We start from the raw sequence: 21,081 nt of genomic DNA, 5'->3' as shown, positions 1-21,081 counted from the left end.
ATTGTGAAATATAAAGTTGAAAATAAAGTTAGTTATCAGGAAGCAAGAAAATTAATTGTACCTGCTATACCTAAACCTACAAATGGAAATGGAAATTTTTGCAATATTGAAATGCCAATATTGCAAAAAAAATATCAAACAATAGCAACTCACACTGATGTTACCATTCCATTAAACAGATCAATCTCAGACTGGGCTCGGGCTGTCCTCTCTCAGTAACATTCCGATCCCCTTAAGCACTCAGACCAAGCAAGCAGTACGCCTCTTACGATACCAGTGAAATCTCCTCCTCTGCCAGTGATTGCTACTACTTCAAATAATCATAGTCCTTCAGAAAAGATTATTCAGGATACATCGATGGATGCAGAGTACTTATCCAATTCTGGAAATATTTGTAGAAGAAGAAGATGTGGACACTGGTCGCCCTACCTTTCCAAAAAGGAACAAACCACAGCCTGAATGCCATAAGACAGCCAGGAACAGCTTCTTCTAAATTCAAGTAATGCCTAACATCTTGCTGTGGAATTGCAGAGGCTTTCATGGCAACATTGACAACATTCAATACTTAATTAACTGCTACTTTCCAGTTGGTTTCTGCCTGCAAGAAATCTATTTAACTGCTCAAATTTCCATTTCCACAAAAAACTACTCAATCTATAGATGAGATCGGAATACATCCGATTTTGGTCGTGTAGCTATTTTAATTAGCTCAAAGATTCCAGCTAGGTAAATCACTCTCCAAATCAAAGCTGTTGCTGTGCATCTGATTACTCAGATTGCTTTAACACTAGTCTCGGTTTATCTCCCACCAAATCATACTTACTCTTATAATGACCTTGAAGAACTTTTAATACAACTACCCTTCCCTATCTGCCTGCTAGGGGATTTCAATGGCCGTCACCCTTTATGGGGATCATCTAAATTAGACAGATGTGGCCGGCTGATTGAAACTTTACTGGAAAATCAAAAAACCTCACCCTTCTTAATAGTGCACACCCATATACAGTTACCTACTGGACAGACGTCTGAAATTGACCTATCGATTTGCTCCCCATACTGTTTTCAGTCATTCAATGGTCTGCTCTGGATAATCCCATGGGCAGTAATCATTTTCCAATTGTTTGTAATCTGATGACTACACAACCACCATTAGATCAACCCTACAGGAAATGGAAATTCTCTAAAGCTAATTGGGACAAATTTCAGTTAGCAATCACTCTGGACAAAATAATTATACAACTACAGCCCATAGACGAAGTTACCGATTATATCGCTTCCTGCCTTTTATTTGCAGCTAAAAGCTCAACAAATTCTCAGACTCAACGCATTTCAACAATTGGTGGAATGAGGAATGCACAAAAGTGAAGAAAAAAAAAATAAAGCATGGAATTTATTTCATCAAACTCCAACTACAGTTAATCTTATTTTAGTTGGAGTTCGAAAAGCATGTCTTATTCAAAGACAAGCCAAGAAAGATTCTTGGACTCAGTTTGCATCAACTATCAATAGAAACACTAACCCACGATTAATATAGAAGAAAATTAGGCAGCTTTCCAGGAAGTTTCCAACTGTTCCTTCCTCAATTCTTTCCTGCAATGGTCCAGAAGTCTCTGCTCCTCTGGATATAGCAAAAGCCTTGGGAAAAACTTTTGCTCAAGTCTCAGCTGCTTCTACCTACGCTCCAGAATTTCAGAAAATGGGATTGGATTGTGTAATTTTCGGTCAGGTAAAATTACACAAGACTGGATTTGCTATTCGACCTATTGTTTCCTACAGGAATTCGGCATTTTCATCCTTAGCCACACATGTATATAGCATTATAAAACCCTTTAAACAGGTAATACAATTTGGGATTAAGAACTACGATACATTATTTAATAATCTTAAAGACTGTAGACTTGGTGACAATGACAATTTATTCTCACTAGATGTTATCTCGTTATATACGAATGTAAATGTTGAATACACATTAGATATTATTTGGGATATGTTAAATAAAAACTTGATACCGATTAATTATAAGAAACTAACTACCTTTTAAGAAAATTTTTCACTTGATTAAACTGTTAGTTGAGGCCAACTATATCACCTTTCGAGACAAGGTGTACAAACAAATTTTTGGATTGCCAATGGGTTTGAGCCTGAGCGGCTTAATGTCAGAAATCTATCTCTCAACGATTGAGCATATACATTTGACACCTTTTCAACCCGTATCACATACTATGGGAGGTATTTAGACGATATTCTAGTTATTACTGATAGTAGTACTATCCAAGACATTTTACATTCGTTTACTAATATTCATTCTAGACTCAAATTTACATTGGAAAGGGAGAATATGGATACAAAGTCATTAAACTTTCTAAATTTCGCGCTTACTTGGGACTCGAATAAAATCCAATTTAGCATCTATCGAAAACCTACAAACACCGGTATGCTTCTACATTATAATAGCTATCACCCGTTCACCTACAAAAGATCGATTATCTTGAATCAATTTCTAAATGTCTATAAATATTCAACGACGGAATCTGCTTTGGGCTCAGAAATACAAATATTAACTAGCAGGTTCTTAAACAGGGGCTATCCCCTTGCCACAATAAACCGAATTACGGTACTGGCTAACGATAGGATACAAAATACTACACCAACCAACAATAGTAATATCAAAAAATACTTTATTTCTGTCCCATATGTTGAATAGTGGCACAAACAGCTTAATAGATTCTTTAAAGATACCAAATTTAAAATTGTGGCCAGGCCAATATGGAAATTACACACTATACTGAACAATCGCTCGGTTCTTTCCGTGTTTGCAACACAAATTAATGATCTGGTAAACAACATTTTTTGTGGTGATTGTGACTCGTCTTACCAAGGTTCGACTCAATTTTTTCTGAATATTTGTGTAAATCAACATGAAGCCTCAGTTTGTGCTTCTCGTTCAGCAGCATCAGAATTAGCCTTTCATGCTATTAACGAAAAACATACTTTTTTATTTAACGAGGCCAAAATACTTAATGTTAAACATAATTATACGCGACTATTAATTGCAGAAACCGTAGAAATGAAATTCTGGCAGCCATATTTGATCTCCGATGTGTGGACCTGCATGCGTGAAGACAAATAATCACTATTTAAGTTTCAGGTTCAACCCTATTCGGTAATTTTCATTCCTGTGATCACGACATACAGTCGAAAAGTGTTGTCAGCTTCAGGAAGGAAAATCATTTTGAATATTTTTGTTAGATTCTTTTTAATTTTTAATTGCGTTAAATTGATTTTTAATTGTGTTAAATTGGTTTTTAATTATTTATTTTTTACTCTAATGTAAGTTTTTGATTTTTTCATTTTAATTTCTGGAGAGTAACATACGGAAGTGTTCTACGTACTATATTGAGGTAAACTCCTCTTATTATTTTACAAAAAGATAAGAATAGGACATACCCATCTGACTCACCTCAATCTACTCATAGGCGATGATCCTTCTTAGTGTCCACACTGCTCAGAACATATAACAGTTAAACATATTTTGATTGACTGTCCACACCATCAACAACATTGTACTTCAATATTTCAAAATCTGGCTAACATTCAAGAACTGTTGACATTACATCATACCATTGGAGAGGAGGCAAATATTAATGAACTTTTCTGATTTTTGAAACAAATTGGAGTGCATAATCTTTTATGAATAGGTTTCAGAACTGAAATGAAATTGAATTGCTTCATTCTTAATTTTTTTCTGTTATTCCTATGAATAGGTGCACTATAGCCATAGCAGCTAATGTGCCAATAAACAACCATACCACACACACAGTGTTAACTGTTTTAAACAGATTGAATTTCAACATCATGGCAGTCCACATGCTCACATTCTTTTGTGGCTTAATAATTTCTCCTAAAGAACCTATGGGAAATGAACGCAACGATAGCCTATGATGAATCAGCTCGTCTCCGTTTCTACTGCAAAAGCCTCTGGTAATATTAAACTCATAAACATACTTTTACTTGTTACAAAAGGATCCAAGCTAGCGATAAACAAGTTTGTCATTTTGAAGTTCCATTTATGCCATCACGATCTACAATGATTTTAATTCCCATGCCAAAAGCAGACACTTGACGAGTCAAATATAATGCTGAATACAAGAAATTGCGGAAGAATCTAGAGGACAACAAATATACTAGCATCAATCACTTCTTTAAAGAAAATCGCATTTATTCAGAATCATATGTCGATTTACTCTGAGCTGGTATTTCTCAGCCAAAAGTCTTTCCGAAACTAGAACCTCATCAAAAATGGCATAACCCCTTCAATCCTTTTGTGTTTAGCGTTTTAAAGTCTAACATGGACATTCAATTCATCACAGAAGTATATTCTTGTGCTGCTTACATCGTTGAATATATAAATAAGATCAGTAAGCCCAATCTACAACATAAAATTATTGAAATTATGAATGAGTATCCTGAGTTTGACATTGTTGAAATTATAAGAAAATTAAGCATTGACATGCTCAACTCTGTCAAAATTACTAGTCAAGAGATTGCTTGGTATTTGCTTCATCAAGCAATGTCCGAGAGTTCAGTTGTCGTAACTTATATACCTACCGTGTGACCTATCAAGCGACAGCGTAATAGAAAATCAAATGAAGAAATGGAACGAGAAAACACGGGTGACAATTCTACCGACATTTGGAAAGAGATTTGGAACTGGCAAATGTTAGCTGAATGCCTTCTTCCTGATGGTCAAATGATAGTGTCAGTAGTCATTTACATTTCACCTAACCAAAAGATTGAACACATCATTGAATTCATCCATTTTGTTTTATTTCCTTACATGATTGAAGGAGCTGCATTGCTACAACAATTTTACTAGTGGAGATTTCAACGTTCATTTTGCAGATACTCAAACCAAACCTTTGACTGATTTCTTATAAAATAAATTTGGACTAATGTTAAATATTTCTAGATCTGTATTGACTACTAATCATGGAACTTATAATTGATGCTGTGTTTCAAAGACATTTACACTCTTTACAATCTCAAGGTTAAAGCGCCAACAAGCCTAAAAGAATTCAGACCATTCTCAACTTCTTCCACCCTCCTCAAACTTCTAGAAAAGGTACTCTTCCAGCATTAAACAAACAGCTGATGCCACAGAAACCAAAACAGTTCCATTTCGCAGTCGAAAATAGATCTGCTATAACAAACCCCATGTCCGTACAGACATCAATTATTCAAGCCTTCGAAACTAAATCTGAATTAACTATAGTGTATGCAGATATTGAAGCTGCTTTTGACAGCCTAGACGTCACAGCCCTTCTCAGGTTTCTGCAATTCTTCTTCAGGATTGATGGAGACCTACTAGCTTTCCTCACTGCCTTATTGAGGAATAGAAGTGTCTACCTCACTTTGAAGAAGACCCACTTTACAAGAAAAATCAATGCAGGAGTCCCACAAGGTGGTGTCCTGTCTGACCTTCTCTTCTCAGCCATTCTGATTCCTATCATGAGTCCTCGTGAAGATGCTCTAATATATGCCGATGATATAAAGTTTCTTACCTTAATCCCACCGTCTGCAAACCCAATGGCAATTACGTCTTCCATCACAGAGAACTTGACCACCCTTTCAACTTACTTGAAGATGTTCTGATTAAACCTTAACCCTTCAAAATCTGCAATAATGATTTACTCATTGAAACAGCAACCAACAATAATTCAACCTTCAGTTTTAGGTACTCTCATCCCAGTGGTTACCTGCCATAAGGATCTCGGTGTCTATTTTGATCCGAAGCTGAAATTTAATGTTCACACAGAATACCTCCAGAAGCGATTTAACACCCTACGCTGGAGAGGGAAACAACACTTACTTCATTCCAACGATGCCACAGCCACTACCAGATATCTTCAAGCCACTGTTTATCTGGCTATTTTATACACTGCTGAAATTTGGGCATCTGCGTCGCCCTCACTTCAAAAACCGGTGTTCTTGTGTGAATACTCGACTCTGAAATGGGTCAAAAATAAGCATTGCCGACCCCCTCAACGGTGAACAACTGACATGGCTGAGCAGCTGAATGTACCCAGGCTCCTGAGGTTAATTGACAGCAGGCATTTAATGACTACAGTAAAAATGTACACAGGAGTGATAAATGCCCCAAAGATTTTGGATTTCTGTCAGTGGCACAATCCTCCAGCATCCTTTAGGTCAGAGCCCACATTAATCCTCAGATACAACCAGTTGAAACTGTGTAGTCGGTTCCTACCTGCCCAGGCACTCCCCAAAATTCAGGCACTGCTCCGTCTTGGAGTCTACCTTCAGAATTTGGCTACCAACTACAAATACCGTCACATGCTCCTAGTGGATTACGTCTGTGGAACTGGGATAATTTCCTCATTTTGACGTTCAGTCCTCATATTTTCAATATTATAATTTCATTTTTATATGTTTAATTTTGTGTAACTTATAATTTCCCATATAACGGTAAATTTTTTTTTTTTTTTTTTTTTTGCCAATTAATCTAATTTATAATGTAAAACTCCTGGCCATGTCGCCGTGATGAGTATTATTGTCTCTAGTATATGTTCTGTACTTATCAGCAATAAAGAATTTATTTATCAAGTGTATATATCATTTTTTAGCAACCACAAACCCATTTTAAGTAAATTACCTATTGAACATGTATTGCAACTGCAAATTCATGAAACTGTTGGAAAAAAATAAATGCTTTAAAATGTTAAACATGTTCAGATTCTTTTTTATACTACAATTAAACTCCTGGCCATGTCGCCGTGATGAGTTAACCTCATCCAAGCCAAGGATGTTTTCACATAAAATAAAACATCTTTTGTGCGTACAGGGTACACACGCCGTCTTTTTTTTTCACAGTCATCTTGTGCTATTATTTCACCTTTTAAGGCCCTCATAGCACATAAAATATACATATATAGGCAACCCCTGTATAACACGGTTTCGCTCTAACACGATTGGTAAATTGTGGCAATCCTCGCACAACGCAGTACTTATATAACATGGTTTTGCTCTAACACAGTTAGAAAATTTCGGTAACCTCGCATAACAGGTATTTTTGAGCTTTTGTGCAGGGGAAACCCTGCTATTATGTTGGATGTAATTTTTCGATGTTTCCACCTTTTTAATCCCTGTTGTTTGATCGCTAGTCAACAAAAAAATTATTGAGAAATCCCTGTATTTTATTTTGTTGGGAATTCCCGTGTTACGTTCTGTGCTATTGGATTTGTACTTATTGAACTTGTGGAAAAATCTAGATTTCAAAGTTTTATTACTGTTGGATAAGCACACCAGGCCATCCAATAGATTTAAGTTATCTAAACATTGACGTTATTTTTCTACCACCAGAGTTGTACTGGGTCAATACAACTTCTTTCATTCAGCCATTAGATCAAGGCATTATATCCACCTTTAAAACTCATTCCATCAGAAAATCGTTACAGTGGATTTTGGAAAAAATTGATTCCCATTCTATTGAAGTAATGGAGGCATGGAAACATTTCTCAATTGTGGACTGTATCAGAATCATAGCTTTATCGCTGAAAGAAGTAAATACACTGTTAATGAAACAGTGTATTTTTGTTAGCTTTTGGAATGTAATCCCCTTTTTGTACTTTTTCTTAGTCCTGTATAACATGGTTTTGCGCAAGACAACATTTTACAGGAATCTAATAACCGTGTTATACGAGGGTTACCTGTATATATATACCTTGGCGTTCAAAGAAAGTGAATCACCTAGGAATTTCACATTTCTAACCCTTTATCGTGATAGTATGTTACATTAATGACTAGCATCACAAATAGAAATATAAACAAAAGATATTTATTAATGCTAAGTAATATTTTAAAGGTGCTCTCAAAATATTCCAAAATGAGCATTTGCAACCTTTATACAACAGTTTTGGTAAACATGACAATCATGGCTGAAATGTTATCAGAAGCCCTCAATTTGCTCCAGTTTATCATTTTAAATGGAAAAGTTCACCAGGTGCAAGCTAATATTTAGTTGAACCGCCTCTGGCCCTGATGACAGCAACACAACATAAAGGCATTGACAAGATCAATTTCTGAAGATAATCAACTGATAGTTCGTGATTCCAAACACGAATTATGCCTTCCTGAAGTTCATGAAGGGTCTTTGATTTCTTTCTGGCAACTGCAGATTCTACACGATGCCAACAGTTCTCTATAGATTCAGGTCTGGGCTGTTTCCTGGCCAGCTAAGAGTTGTAATGGACCGTTCTTCCAACCGTTTTTTCACCTGTAACAAATGTAAACACATTACTGTCAAACCTCTAATGCAGAAATGAAGCTAAAGTAACTACAGAAGTGCCTACTTACACTTTTCGTCCAATCACAAGGAGCAGAGTCGTCCTGAAAGATGCCGCTACTTGGCAGGTTGAAATGGTCTCTAATGGTTGGCAGCAGTTTGCCTTCCAATATAGTCAGGTATCCATTGGCATTTACAGAATCTTTTATAAACTGCAGTTGACCTACTCTGCGATATGAAATGCACCCCCATATCATTTGGCTGGTAGGGGATTTCACTGTAGACACCATACAGTCTAGGTAGTATTCTTCACCACATCTATGGCAAATCATTTCTTCTCATCTGAGAAAATAACTGATTTCCACTACTCGGGGATCCATTTGACATCCTCCTTACACCAAATTAATTGGGCCTCTTTCAATTTTTGTGTGAGGAGGGGCTTCTTAGGACGACTGGCTGCAAGTCCATTTTTGAAGAGGTGTCTTCTGACTGTTACTACACTTGCTACCACTCCTGTATGTTCTTCCCATTCTCTTTTCAGCTCAGTTAAGTTACTACAAATAACTTAACTGAGCTGAAAACCTGACATTAGCAAGGAATGACTGCAACTCTTGCAGAGCATGCTTATATAGCTGAAAGTAACAGCTGATGCAATAATGTCATCAACTATGTGCGTGAATCTTATCTAATGCAATCGGTAAGAAATTACACTTGGCCAGCTGGACAGGTATTTCGAACAAACGGATAAGCACATAAAAAAAACGGATTTTTTTTTTTTTTTTTGGCTGATGCTGCATAAGCTTGCTTTCTTGCATCATATGCCTCTACTAATGCTAATGCTAATATTGCCATATACTTATGTTTTCCAGACAATGATTGCAATTTTAAGGGGTGATGCACTTTCTTTGAACTCCAGTGTGTATATATATATATATATATATTTTTTTTTTTTTTTTTTTTTTTTTCATCTCTGTTTATAGTGATATTTCACAGAATTTGGACCTGGTACTGCCATCTGGGTGCTGCAAAATTTTAACTAATTGGCTTATTCTAAAATTTCTGTTATTTGCTATTTTATTAATTGGATTTTTATAAATTATTTTAGGAGCATTCCTTCTGCAATACCCTTTATCTCAATTCCCCTTCCCCTTTTTTGTTATATTACATATGGGTTTATTTGAACTTTTTGCTCTATTGGTTGCCATGCTTACTGCCATTTGTTCAATTTCTTTTTATTTTAATTTATTACAAGCAATATGTGGCGGATAATTCATTGCAGCCATTAATGTTTGCTGTACTAATTTCCTTCTATTCTGATTTTCTGTTTTTCTATCCTCTTAAATATTTAGTTAAAGTTTTCAATTTATATATATATAATTTATTATTTTTTTTTCTGATTTTTAGAGCCATTGTAAATCATTTTACACCAAAAATTGATTCTTGGTCGGCAGCTAATCAACTCTCAGCTCTTACAGAGGATCAGGCAAGTAATATATTTTACCAATATCTTGATAATCTGTAGTCTTCGGTTGCTATTCTGTATATTATAATTTTAAGTTGCAAACTTAGGTGAATTTATCTGATTAATAATGACTAATTGATCCTGTTTGAGTTTAAAAAAGAAGAAAAAAAAAGTGATTTTTGCTGAAAGCTGTTTATACCATGTAATGGTCTCACTCATGCAGTTGCTACTCTCCAAACTCATTCAACAGTAAAAGAAAATAAAAGTTTTCTTTTTTGCTTCCTGACATACATTCTATTAGTTCAGAATGTGTTAAGACAGGAGTTTAGTACTTAGAAATGAGCATTAATGGAAATTGGGGTAAAGCATGTACATATGCAGAAGTCAACACAAAACTAACATTTATAGCAACTGAGATGCTAACAGTCTTATTTTTCAATACTTGCACAAACTGAAATTTTAAACAATGAAATTGCAGATCAAGAATCAAATCCAACTATTTATTCTGTTGATGCAAGTTAGTGAGCAATGGTTATTGGTTACTTTGACTGAAACAAAATACTTTTCGTATGTGAGCGTTGTTGCTCGCTGAGCACCATAAATTTGCGCTTGGTTTTAACTTAGTCTAATTTTTAAATCAAATTACCCAAATAAATTGTGTCGGTTTGGTGTTTATTTGATGGCCGATGACGATCAGCTAAATGTTGACAGCATACTAAGCCGTTTACTGGATTTCCAACATTCTTGTCTACAAAGGAATGTTTCACTAAAAGAAGAGGAAATTCATTCACTATGTCACAAAGCTCGTCAGATCTTTTTAAGTCAACCAGTTCTTATAGAATTGGAAGCTCCCCTCAAAATATGTGGAGATATCCATGGGCCATATTCAAATAGCCTTAGCAGATCAATACTATGATCTGCTAAGGCTATTTGAATATGGAGGCTTCCTACCAGAAAGTAATTATTTATTCCTTGGCGATTATGTAGATAGAGGAAAACAGTCCTTGGAGACAATTTGCCTACTTCTTGCTTACAAGATAAAGTATCTAGAAAATTTCTGGATACTTTATCTGGAAATTACGAATGTGCTAGTATTAACAGAATATATGGATTTTATGATGAATGTAAGTGTGGCACATATTTTTGTTGTAAACAGCAGTTTACAAACAAAAATATTCTTAAGAACTAATTTTATGCAAATTGTACCCCAGGGGCTCACATCTGGTGAGTATGGGCTTGGCAAACCCAGGGTCCTGAGCTGGATATCATCATTCTTCGCTTTCTTGGTGATTCCATTCTACTTCTGTCTCTCTCTCTCTCTCTCTCTCTCTCTCTCTCTCTCTCTCTCTCTCTCTCTCTCAGGGTAATGCAGGAATTTTTATTTTTTATTTTTTGGCTGGTGCGGCATAAGCCTCAGGCTTCCTTGCACCATATGGCTAATAATAATATTAAATATTAATATTAAGTGTCAAAAAATCTGATATCAGATTATCATCACACTGGGTTCCACATCTCGATTACTTCTGTAGAGAAAATTTGTTATATGCCTGAAAATTGTGAGGTGAAGATTAAGTTATTACAAATGAAGCAGGATCTCATCCCTGGAAATCAAGCTTCCACAAGGATATATATGAAATTTGTTTTGCAATATTGTGTATTAGACATATGTTGTTCATTTGCTTATGTAGGAGTTACCATCATGTAAATATGTGGGATCTATTACAGGTGTTGTTTGTTTGATTTTGTAATGTTCATTTAGACAAGATCCTTGAATTTCTTAAAAGTTTTGTGCCACTTTTGCTTTCTGCCTACTAGCTCACTAGAATCACATTTCAGTAATATTTAGTTTTACTACTGTTTTTCGAGAGGCAACCAGAGAGAGTAATACTCTTGATCTGGTTATCAGCAGTGATCATTCATGTATTAGGAATTTGCAGATAAAAGAACCACTAGGTGGCAGTGATCACAGTGTACTGATGTGAGATTTACTTAAAGATTTAACTACTATCAGGGGTAAAGGAAAGGGTTTTTGCTTCTGTAAAGGCAAGTACAGTGGTCTCCGACAGTTTTTAAATTCTGTACAGTGGGATCAACTGACAATGTTACCAACAGTAAATTCTAAGTGGGAAGCATTCAAGGAATTAATCGTGGATGCTACTAAAAGGTTCATACCTATTAAGAAATATTGTTCAAGGTTTAGGCCTAAATGGTTGTCAAATGAACTAATGAGACTCGTAACAGAGAAGAAAAATGCATGGGATGCATATAAATTATCAAGCGACTCAGAAGCATATGGCAGATATAAGTTAATCTGTAATCAGGTCACAAAGGAGGTTCGGCAGGCGAAGGCAGATTACGAGAAATCCTTGGCAAAAGATGCTAAGAAAAACAGCAAGGATTTCTTTACTTATATAAACTCTAAAAGGAAGGGGATGAATCTGATTGGTCCACTTGACATCGATGGTTCGACTGTTGATGATCCTACTCAGACAGCAAACAAACTGAATGAGTATTTTGCATCTACATTCACACGTGAAGAATTATTAAGGTTTGAAAATGGCAGAAGGTTATCAAATTGTAGCAAGATACTTAATGATTTTGTAATAACCAAGAGCAAAGTGGAAGAGAAATTGTTGAAGTTAAACGTAAGAAAAGCACCTGGAGTGGATGGGATCTATCCAGTTATATTAAAGGAGACGGCAAAGCAACTAAGCAAACCCTTAGCCATAATTATGAGAGCATCCTTGGACTCGGGAGGTTCCCACGGACTGGAGATGTGCAAATGTATCCCCAATACACAAAGGGGGATTGAAGGGTGACACGAGTAATTACAGACCAGTTAGTTTAACTTCTGTTCCGGGTAAAATAATGGAGTCGCTGGTTAAAGATGCATTGCAGGATCATCTAGATAAGACTGCAGCAATAATTCAGACACAGCATGGGTTTGTTAAGGAAAAGTCTTGTCTGACAAATGTGATAAGATATTAGGATGTGGTTACAAAGGAACTGGATGCGAAAAATAATTTTGATTTCATATATTTGGATTTCAGGAAAGCTTTTGCCACTGTTGCGCATGGAAGACTATTGTGCAAATTGGAGCAGAATGGTATTAAGGGTAAGTTGCTACAATGGATAAAAGGATGGTTAAGTGCTAGAAGACAGAGGGTGGTAATCAATGGGTGCTGCTCTTCTTGGACTATTGTTATTAGTGGAGTCCCACAGGGTTCGGTGTTAGGTCCACTGTTTTGTATATTTATCAATGATATTGATGAAGGTATATCAGGCTTAATGTCGAAGTTTGCAGATGATACAAAGGTTGGCAGGGTTGTTAATGACAGTAATGGCAGTGTGCTACTGCAACAGGATCTAGATAATTTGGGCAGATGGGCTAAGAAGTGGCAACTGAAGTTTAACCTTGACAAATGCAAAGTACTACATATGGGTAGAAGTAACCCCAGAGAAACGTACCAACTGTGTGGTACTACACTTAAGGTGGTAGAAAATGAAAAAGACCTGGGAGTAATTGTGCAGTCAGATATGAAGTTTTCTGAGCAATGCAGACAGGCTGCCAGGGCAGGTCATGGGGTTTTGTCAATGATATAAGGAATTTTGCTAGCAGGGAAAAGGAGGTGATTATCCCTCTGTATAAGGTAATGGTCAGGCCACGGCTTGAGTACTGCGTACAGGTCTGGAGGCCTCATTTTAGGAAGGATGTAGATTTACTTGAGCGTGTACAGAGAAGGGCAACAAGATTGGTGAGGGGAATGAAGGGATCCTCTTACCAAGAGAGGCTTAAGTTCTGCAAATTGTAGTGGCTGGAGACTAGGCACCTGCGCGGTGATCTGATTGAGGTATATAAGGCCTTGAATGGGTTGAGTACGCTGAATTCTGATGGGATCCTTCCACTTGTTCAGATTAGGAATCTAAGGGGGCATAAATTCAAATTAGGAAAAGACAGATGTAGAATAGATGTGCGGAAATTTTCCTTTAGCCAGGGGGTGGTTAATTGCTGGAACAAACTTCCATCTGTCGTTGTGGAAGTTGATAGGTTGAATAAATTTAAGGAGGAACTGGACAGGTATTTGGAGGGAATGGTGTGATTTTTTTTTTTTTTTTTTTTTTTGGCTGATGCTGCATAAGCTCATACATTTGCTTTCTTGCATCACATGCCACTACTACTACTATATCACAAATTTAAATAAACACACCAAGCGTTTTGATTAAAATAGTTTAATTATATTTTTTCAGTATTAAACTATTTTAATTAAAATGGTTGGTGTATTTATTTAAATTTGTGATATGAACTATTCTCCCAGCCTCAGAGGCCTTTTTGAGGAAAAGTTGGCTTTGCCCCACTGGAGTATTACCTGAAGATTGGCATTTAAAGAATTGGTAGCAGATTTTCAAGAAGTTGAAGCTGATTGAGCAGGGTAAGGTTTCTCAAAATGGAAAGTGAAATGCAATGCGCTATCATCGGCAAAACTATGGATAGGATAGGATAACCTTGGGGGACATCGGCATTAGTGGAGAAGTTAGAAGACAGAGAACCATTTACCATCACCCTCAGTGAGCGATCAGAGAGAAAACTGGATAACCAATTACAAAAAACAGTTGGCAAACCATAAGATGGAAGCTTATTTAGAAGACCTTTATGCCAAACACAATCTAAAGCCTTTGAGATGTCAAGAGCAACTGCTTGTGTTTCACCAAATGTTTCCATTGAATTAGTCCATAAATGGGTAACATAAGCCAGAATATCACCAGTGGATCGACACTGGTGATATTCTGTAGACTGTAATTTTCAGGAAATATGTACGAATGAAGGTTGTTCCAGAAAACGGCGGTCGTTGATATGACAGAACATTTCTACGTAATTTAAGAGTTGGCGGTTAATTGATTTCTCCATTACTTAAGAAAGAGTAGAAATAATTGCAATGGCACAATAATTGGATGGGAGGGACTTGTCACCCTCTTTAGGAACTGGCTGAATATGAGCAAATTTCCAAGCAGAAGGAAAAACACCTTTGGAATAAGAAAGTGAAAAAAAGCAGCAAAGAACAGGAGTAAGTTCAGGAGCACAGGTTTTGAGAACAAGTGGAGAAATACCATTGGGACCTGGAGCTTTCTTAGCATCAAGATTCGTCAAAATCTTTCTGACATCCTTTTCACGGAAGACCACAGGATGCATTGAATGGAGCGTGTTGGGAATGGCGGGAGGTGTTTTAGTTTAAGAGTTGTCGGTTAATTGATTTTTCCATTACTTTATAAAGAGCAGAAGTAATTGCAATGGAACGATAATTGGATGGGAGGGATTTTTCATCCTTTTTTGGAACTGGCTGGATGTGAGCAAGTTTCCAAGCAGAAAGAAAAACACCTTTGAAATAAGAAAGTGAAAAAAGGTGGCAAAGAATAGGAGTAAGTTCAGGAGCACAGGTTTTGAGAAATACTATCAGGACCTGGAGTTTTCTTAGCATCAAGATTCGTCAAAATTATTCTGACATCCTTTTGACGGAAGACCATAGGAGGCATTGAATGGAGTGTTGGGAATGGTGGAGGGTGTTTTACCAAGATCATTAATACATGAGTTGGAAGAAAAATGGGATGCTAGTAGGCTTTATCCTTGGCTGAAGTGACGACAGAACCATCTGGTTTTGACAGAGGTGCGAGTAGAGATGGGCAAAAGTTGCGACCAATAGTTTTGGCAAGAGACCAGAATGCTTGGCTACCATTAGGGAAAGAAACAAGTTTTCTACTCTTAGCCTGTTCAAAATATACTTTGAACTGATTAATAACTGCTTTACAATTTTTGCGAACTTTGGTGTAGAAAGAAAATGAAACTGAAGAATTGGAAACAAGCCAATTACGATATTAGCATTAGCATTAGTAGAGGCATTTGATGCAAGAAAGCAAGCTTATGCAGCATCAGCCAAAAAAAAAAAAAAAAAAAAACACCCACTTCCACTTCACCCCTCTGTTCGTTCAAAATACCTGTCCAGCTGAGCCTTAAACTTATTTAGGCTATCAACCTCCACCACAAGGGATGGAAGTCATATTCAATGTTCTTTTCTTGAACAGACTTAGCACATTTATTGGAAAACCAAGGTTTAGATAAAGGACGAGATTTTAAAGTAGATTGTGGAATAAAGGATTCTATTCCTACAAGAATAATTCCACTGACACGATCTGAGCAAACGTTGACATCAGAAGTTTTGAAACAGTAATCAAACCTAGGAAAAGAAGAAAAGAAATCTCACAGGTCATCCCATTTTGCATTCTTGTAATGCCAAACAACACGAGGTTGAGAGTAGCCATGAGATAAAGGTTCCATTGGAGAAGAGACAATCACCAAGTTGTGATCTGTGGTGCATAAAGGACCACTCACTTTGACCGTATACTTAGAAGGGTTGTTTGTGAGAAAAAATTGAAGCGTGTTGGCTGTATGATTAGGATTGTCTGGTATTCTTGTAGGCAAATGAACAATCTGTGCAAGTTCATTAGAAATTGCAAAATCCTCAGCATCTCAACCAGCTAGGTCTGTTTGACTAGAAAATGGAAGCGAGCTGGAGTTTTGAACATTAAAATCACCAAGAAAAATTACCTCTCAGTTACGAAAGTTGGACTGGAGAAAGTCAAGTTGCAAAGAGAGGAAGTCAGAGTTCCAAGTGATTATTGGAGTTGGTAGAACGGTAGAGACAACAGATGAGTGGCGCCTCCGTAGCCAGGTGGGAAGGAGCAGCAGTGCGTAACACACGCTTCTTGATTAGACCGGGGTTCGAGCCCGTCACCACCAAATACGAAGGACGCGGAAAGGTCAGGGAATGACCACCGCATATCCCGGAGCAATATGGCCTTAGTTGCTAATGCTCCTAAAAACCAAATAACAACAACAACAACAGATGAATTTGGCAAAATGAGGTAGAGAGATTTTAAGTCAGAGAAGATCAAAGAGAGGAGATTCCAAATTGCTAAATCTCTGACAAGGAATATCAGAACGGACATAAGCGCAAGTACCACCTTTGAGTCGAAAGGAATCATACAGCGAATAATTTGGGAAACTGAAATGAGCAGTAGTTGAATCAACCAATAACTGAGATTCTATCAGAAAAAGTACATGGGGTTTGGAAGATTGCAAGTGAAAATGGACATTGTTGAGATTTGAATTGAGACCACATATATTTGTGAAATGAACTAGGAAGTGTTTGGGAGGCTTAGATCTTTTCACAGATAAGCTTGTTCTGTTAGTTTGACAATTCATGGTGTATTCAATAGTTATAAAAAGTGGCGGGGGGACATTGCTGTCTGAAGTAATGAAATTTTTGGATATGTCGTACACATGGTCCTTGACATAATGCGGCCTCGACAATGCCCCCCCCCATACACATTACTTGGATTCCCTCACTATCTGGCAGAGTAGCGGTAGCAAGATTATACACTAGCTGATCTGGAAGCCTCCTAAAAAGTTACCAATAGGTTCCGTCCGGTACCGTAACTAGCGGCTGGCCTGCAAACACCGTTTTAGAGCTGTACCCTCAAAATGTAAGGAAGATTGGATTTTGCCTTGATACTCATCATGTTCTCAAAAGTCATCAGTCATATTGCATGGTGGAAGAGATGGGGAAGGGTTGACCGGAACTTAGCTCTGGAGACTAAACATGGGTTCCACTACTTCAAGCCCCCAATAAGCAAAGTGGTGGTATTGCACCAGTTGGTGAGAGTCATCTACCACCTAGTATTGCCTGGTAACAGAGGGGGGGGGCGGCATTCCTCCATGTGGTGTGGGTGCCACACCTCAACTCCTGCTTACGTTGGTTCACACCTGGGTGGTCACCCACAGTGTGCTTGTACATGGAGGTTATACCCAGGATTCCTAACAGTCCCACCATCGTGAAGGTGCAAGCAGAGGATTTGGCTGTCACAGACCGTCCATACTTCGCCAAAATTGGGTCCACTTGATTTGAATATCGCTCGAATATTAGTTCCATCAGAGTTTTAAACTCCCATGTAGCAAGTACAGTTTTTCTGGCATATCTGAATGTCTGTGACAACCTCAAGGGCCAAACTCATTTCCACCTCTGCCTGCAGCTATTGTTAATCTATTAGTCTGTGAATCCCCCAAAGCTAGCAGTTTTCAAACTCACCTAACATTGGCTCGATAGCATCAGTAAAATATTATTGCACCTTTATTATTTAAGTGTATCCCATCCCTGTAGAAGCCATCTCTCCTGTTAACAAGCACAGACCACTCTGAAAAAAATTCTACCCCATGAGCCTTGCACAATCTGTCCAGAGCTGAATTGATTGAAGGCTCTCATGATATACTACCTCCTTTTGTGTCTAGGCAGGATTACAGACACTTTCAAATTTAACCCTAACACAACTTTTTTTCAACATTGGCCTATACTTTAGCATTAGTAGAGGCACATGATGCAAGAAAGCAAGCTTATACAGCATCAGCCAAAAAAAAAACCCTTCCCATTTCACTGATCCATTCATTCCAAATGTTTGTTTAGGTCTGCCTTGAATTTATTTAAGCTATCAACCTCCACCACAACAATGGGACGTTTGTTTCTGCAATCAGCATCGCACTGGCTAAAGGCAAACTTCCGCACATCTATTCTAAACTGTCTTTCCTCGGTTTGAATCTATGTCCCCGCGGGTTTATAATCTGAGCAAGTGAAAGAATCCCATCAGCATTGACCCTGCTCAATCCATTCAAGGCCTTATACGCCTCAATCAGATCTCCTTGCAGGTGCCTAGGCTCCAGAAGCTGCAATTTACAGAACTTAAGCCTTTCTTCATAAGAGCACCCCTTTGTTCTCTTCACCAGTCTTGTTGCCCTTCTCTGTACTCGTTCTAGCAACTCTACATCCTTCCTAAAATGAGGCTTCCAGACCTGTATGCCATACTCAGTTGTGCCTGATCATTGCCTTATACAGGGGATAACACCTCCTTTCTCTGCTTGCAATATTCCTGTATATCATTACAAGACCGCATGACTTACTCTCTCGATCCATCTGCACTGCACGGAGAACTTCATATCTGACTACATAATTACTCAACTTCTCCCAGGTTTTTATCATTCTCCACCTCCTTGAGTGTAGTACCACACAGTTGGTATGTTTCTCTTGGGATACTGCTACCCATATGCAGTACTTTGCATTTGTCAATGTTAAACTTCAATTGCCACTTCTCAGCCCATCTGCCCAACTTTTCCAGATCCTGTTGCAATAGAATACTCTCATTACTGTTATTAACAACCCTGCCAACCTTTGTATCATCTGCAAACTTTGACATTAAGCTTGATATAGCTTCATCAATATCATTGATAAACATTAGTCTATATAGAGCAGTACCCATTGATTAGCAGTCTGCATTCTTCCACTCAACCATCCTTTTATCCATTGTAGTAACTTGCCCTTAATGCCATATTGCTCAAATTTGTACAGTAGTCTTCTGTGTGCAACAGTATCAGAAGCTTTCCTGAAATCCAAATATCTGATTTCGAAATTATTTTTTGCATCCAGTTCTTTGTGACCCTATTGTAGTATCCAGTCAAATTGGTCAGACAAGACTTCCGTTTCACAAACCAATGCTGTGTCTGAATTATTGCTGCTGTCTTGTCTAGATGATCCTGCAATGCTTCTTTAACCAGTGACTCCATTATTTTCCTTGGAACAGAAGTCAATTTAACAGGTCTGTTATTACTCGTGTCACTCTGATTCCCCTTTGTGAATTAGAGACACATTTGCACATTTCCAATCCATGGAAACTTCCCCCAAGTCTGAAGCATACCCCCATAATTATTGCTAAAGGTTTGCTTACTTCCTTTGCCATCTCCTTTAATTTAACTGCATAGATCCCATTACCCCAGCTGCCTTCTTTACGTTTAGCTTCAACAATCTCTCTTCCTTGAATAACTCCTCATGTGTGAATGTAGATGCAAAATACTCATTTAGTTTGGCAACTATCTGAGAATGATCATCTACAGTCCAACTACAGTCAAAGTAAAGAAATTGTTGCATCTTTTGCCAAAGATTTTTTATAATCTGTCTTCGCTTGCCTATCCTCCTTTGTGACTTGATTACAGACTAGCTTGTATCTACCACATACTTCTGTGTTGCCTAGGGCTCACAATACTGGTCAATATCTTAATACCGGTATTTCGGTATTTTTAATTTATGATACCGGTATACCGAAAAAAACATTTTTTGCTATAAATTTTGATGATAATTAGGTGCAATAAAGTAAGGAAAAAACAAAGAATTACTTGAATTCACGTTTTAAATCAAACTTTCATTACAATAATAAGTCTAGAAAAAATATTAAACATACAGTTATTCTAAAAACAAAAAAATAAGCATTTACATTACTTGTCCGAATAAATTGAGCTCTTAAGAAACTCAATAGTGTAACCGTTTAAACTGGATCTAATTTTGGTACATATATAATTAGCAGCAGAAAATGCCCTTTTTGATTCTGTGCTGGTTGATGCTTTGTAACTGAGATAGTTGTAGACAGTTGCAGTTTATCCCCCCCCCCCACCTTATTCCCTCATCTTAATATTGAGCATTACAGCTGTGGTTCATACTTCCCTCATTTTAAAAAAATCTTATTTCCTTTTTATCAAAAATAAAAAAAATATTTCCTTTTTGACTTTTTATGGCACTATATCTATATTAACGAAAGAAAGGCACTGATGGTTAAGCTTGTTGAGGAAACCAAATCTAAGTTGTAGTGGAGGGGGTTATTTATTTATTAATTTTCATTTTCCTGTGCCTTAGTATCACCGTCAGTGGCCATTGTTATGATTTTTGTATAGCAGCTCCCCCTCAAGCACTAAGCCCCACAAGCTACCTGACTGCATTAAAAAATGAGAATTAGCATTAGTAGAGGCATTTGATGCAAGAAAGCAAGCTTATGCAGCATCAGCCAAAAAAAAAAAAAAAAAAAACCACTTCCACTTCACCCTTCTGTTCGTTCAAAATACCTGTCCAGCTGAGCCTTAAACTTATTTAGGCTATCAACTTCCACGACAAGGGATGGAAGTCTGTTCCACCAACCAACCACCCGCTGGCTAAAGGCAAATTTCCGCACGTCTATCCTACATCTGTCTTTCCTCAATTTGAATTTATGCCCTCTCAGGTGATTATTCTGAGCGAGAGGAAGAATCCCATCAGCATTGAGCATGCTCAAACCATTCAAGGCTTTATACACCTCTACCAGATCACCTCGCTGGTGCCTAGTCTCCAGACACTGCAATTTGCAAAACTTAAGCCTTTCTTCGTAAGAGCAACCCTTTGTTCCATTCACTAATCTTGTT

The 21,081-nt window shown here is 37.4% G+C and overlaps 1 protein-coding gene across 4 annotated transcripts in view; it reads left to right on the top strand.

The window, feature by feature from the left end:
* The window catches only part of LOC150078282 (armadillo-like helical domain-containing protein 3), a 405,573-nt gene that overhangs the window by 349,581 nt on the left and 34,911 nt on the right, over positions 1 to 21,081 (top strand). For 3 of the 4 annotated variants that reach the window (XM_090385517.1, XM_090385515.1, XM_090385516.1), the window contains one exon: positions 9,704 to 9,782. In XM_090385517.1, the coding sequence (XP_090241643.1) occupies positions 9,704 to 9,782 (79 nt within the window). Of the gene's footprint in view, positions 1 to 9,703; positions 9,787 to 21,081 lie in introns of all 4 variants that reach the window. The other variant, XR_016547653.1, reaches the window with a different exon arrangement.

This window comes from Mastigoproctus giganteus, chromosome 11 (genome assembly GCF_048544385.1).
Source record: "Mastigoproctus giganteus isolate SK-2022 chromosome 11, ASM4854438v1, whole genome shotgun sequence".
Lineage (NCBI taxonomy): Eukaryota > Metazoa > Arthropoda > Arachnida > Uropygi > Thelyphonidae > Mastigoproctus > Mastigoproctus giganteus.
The sequence above is the reverse complement of the archived record's forward strand: the minus strand, read 5'-3'. Positions and strand labels throughout refer to the sequence as shown.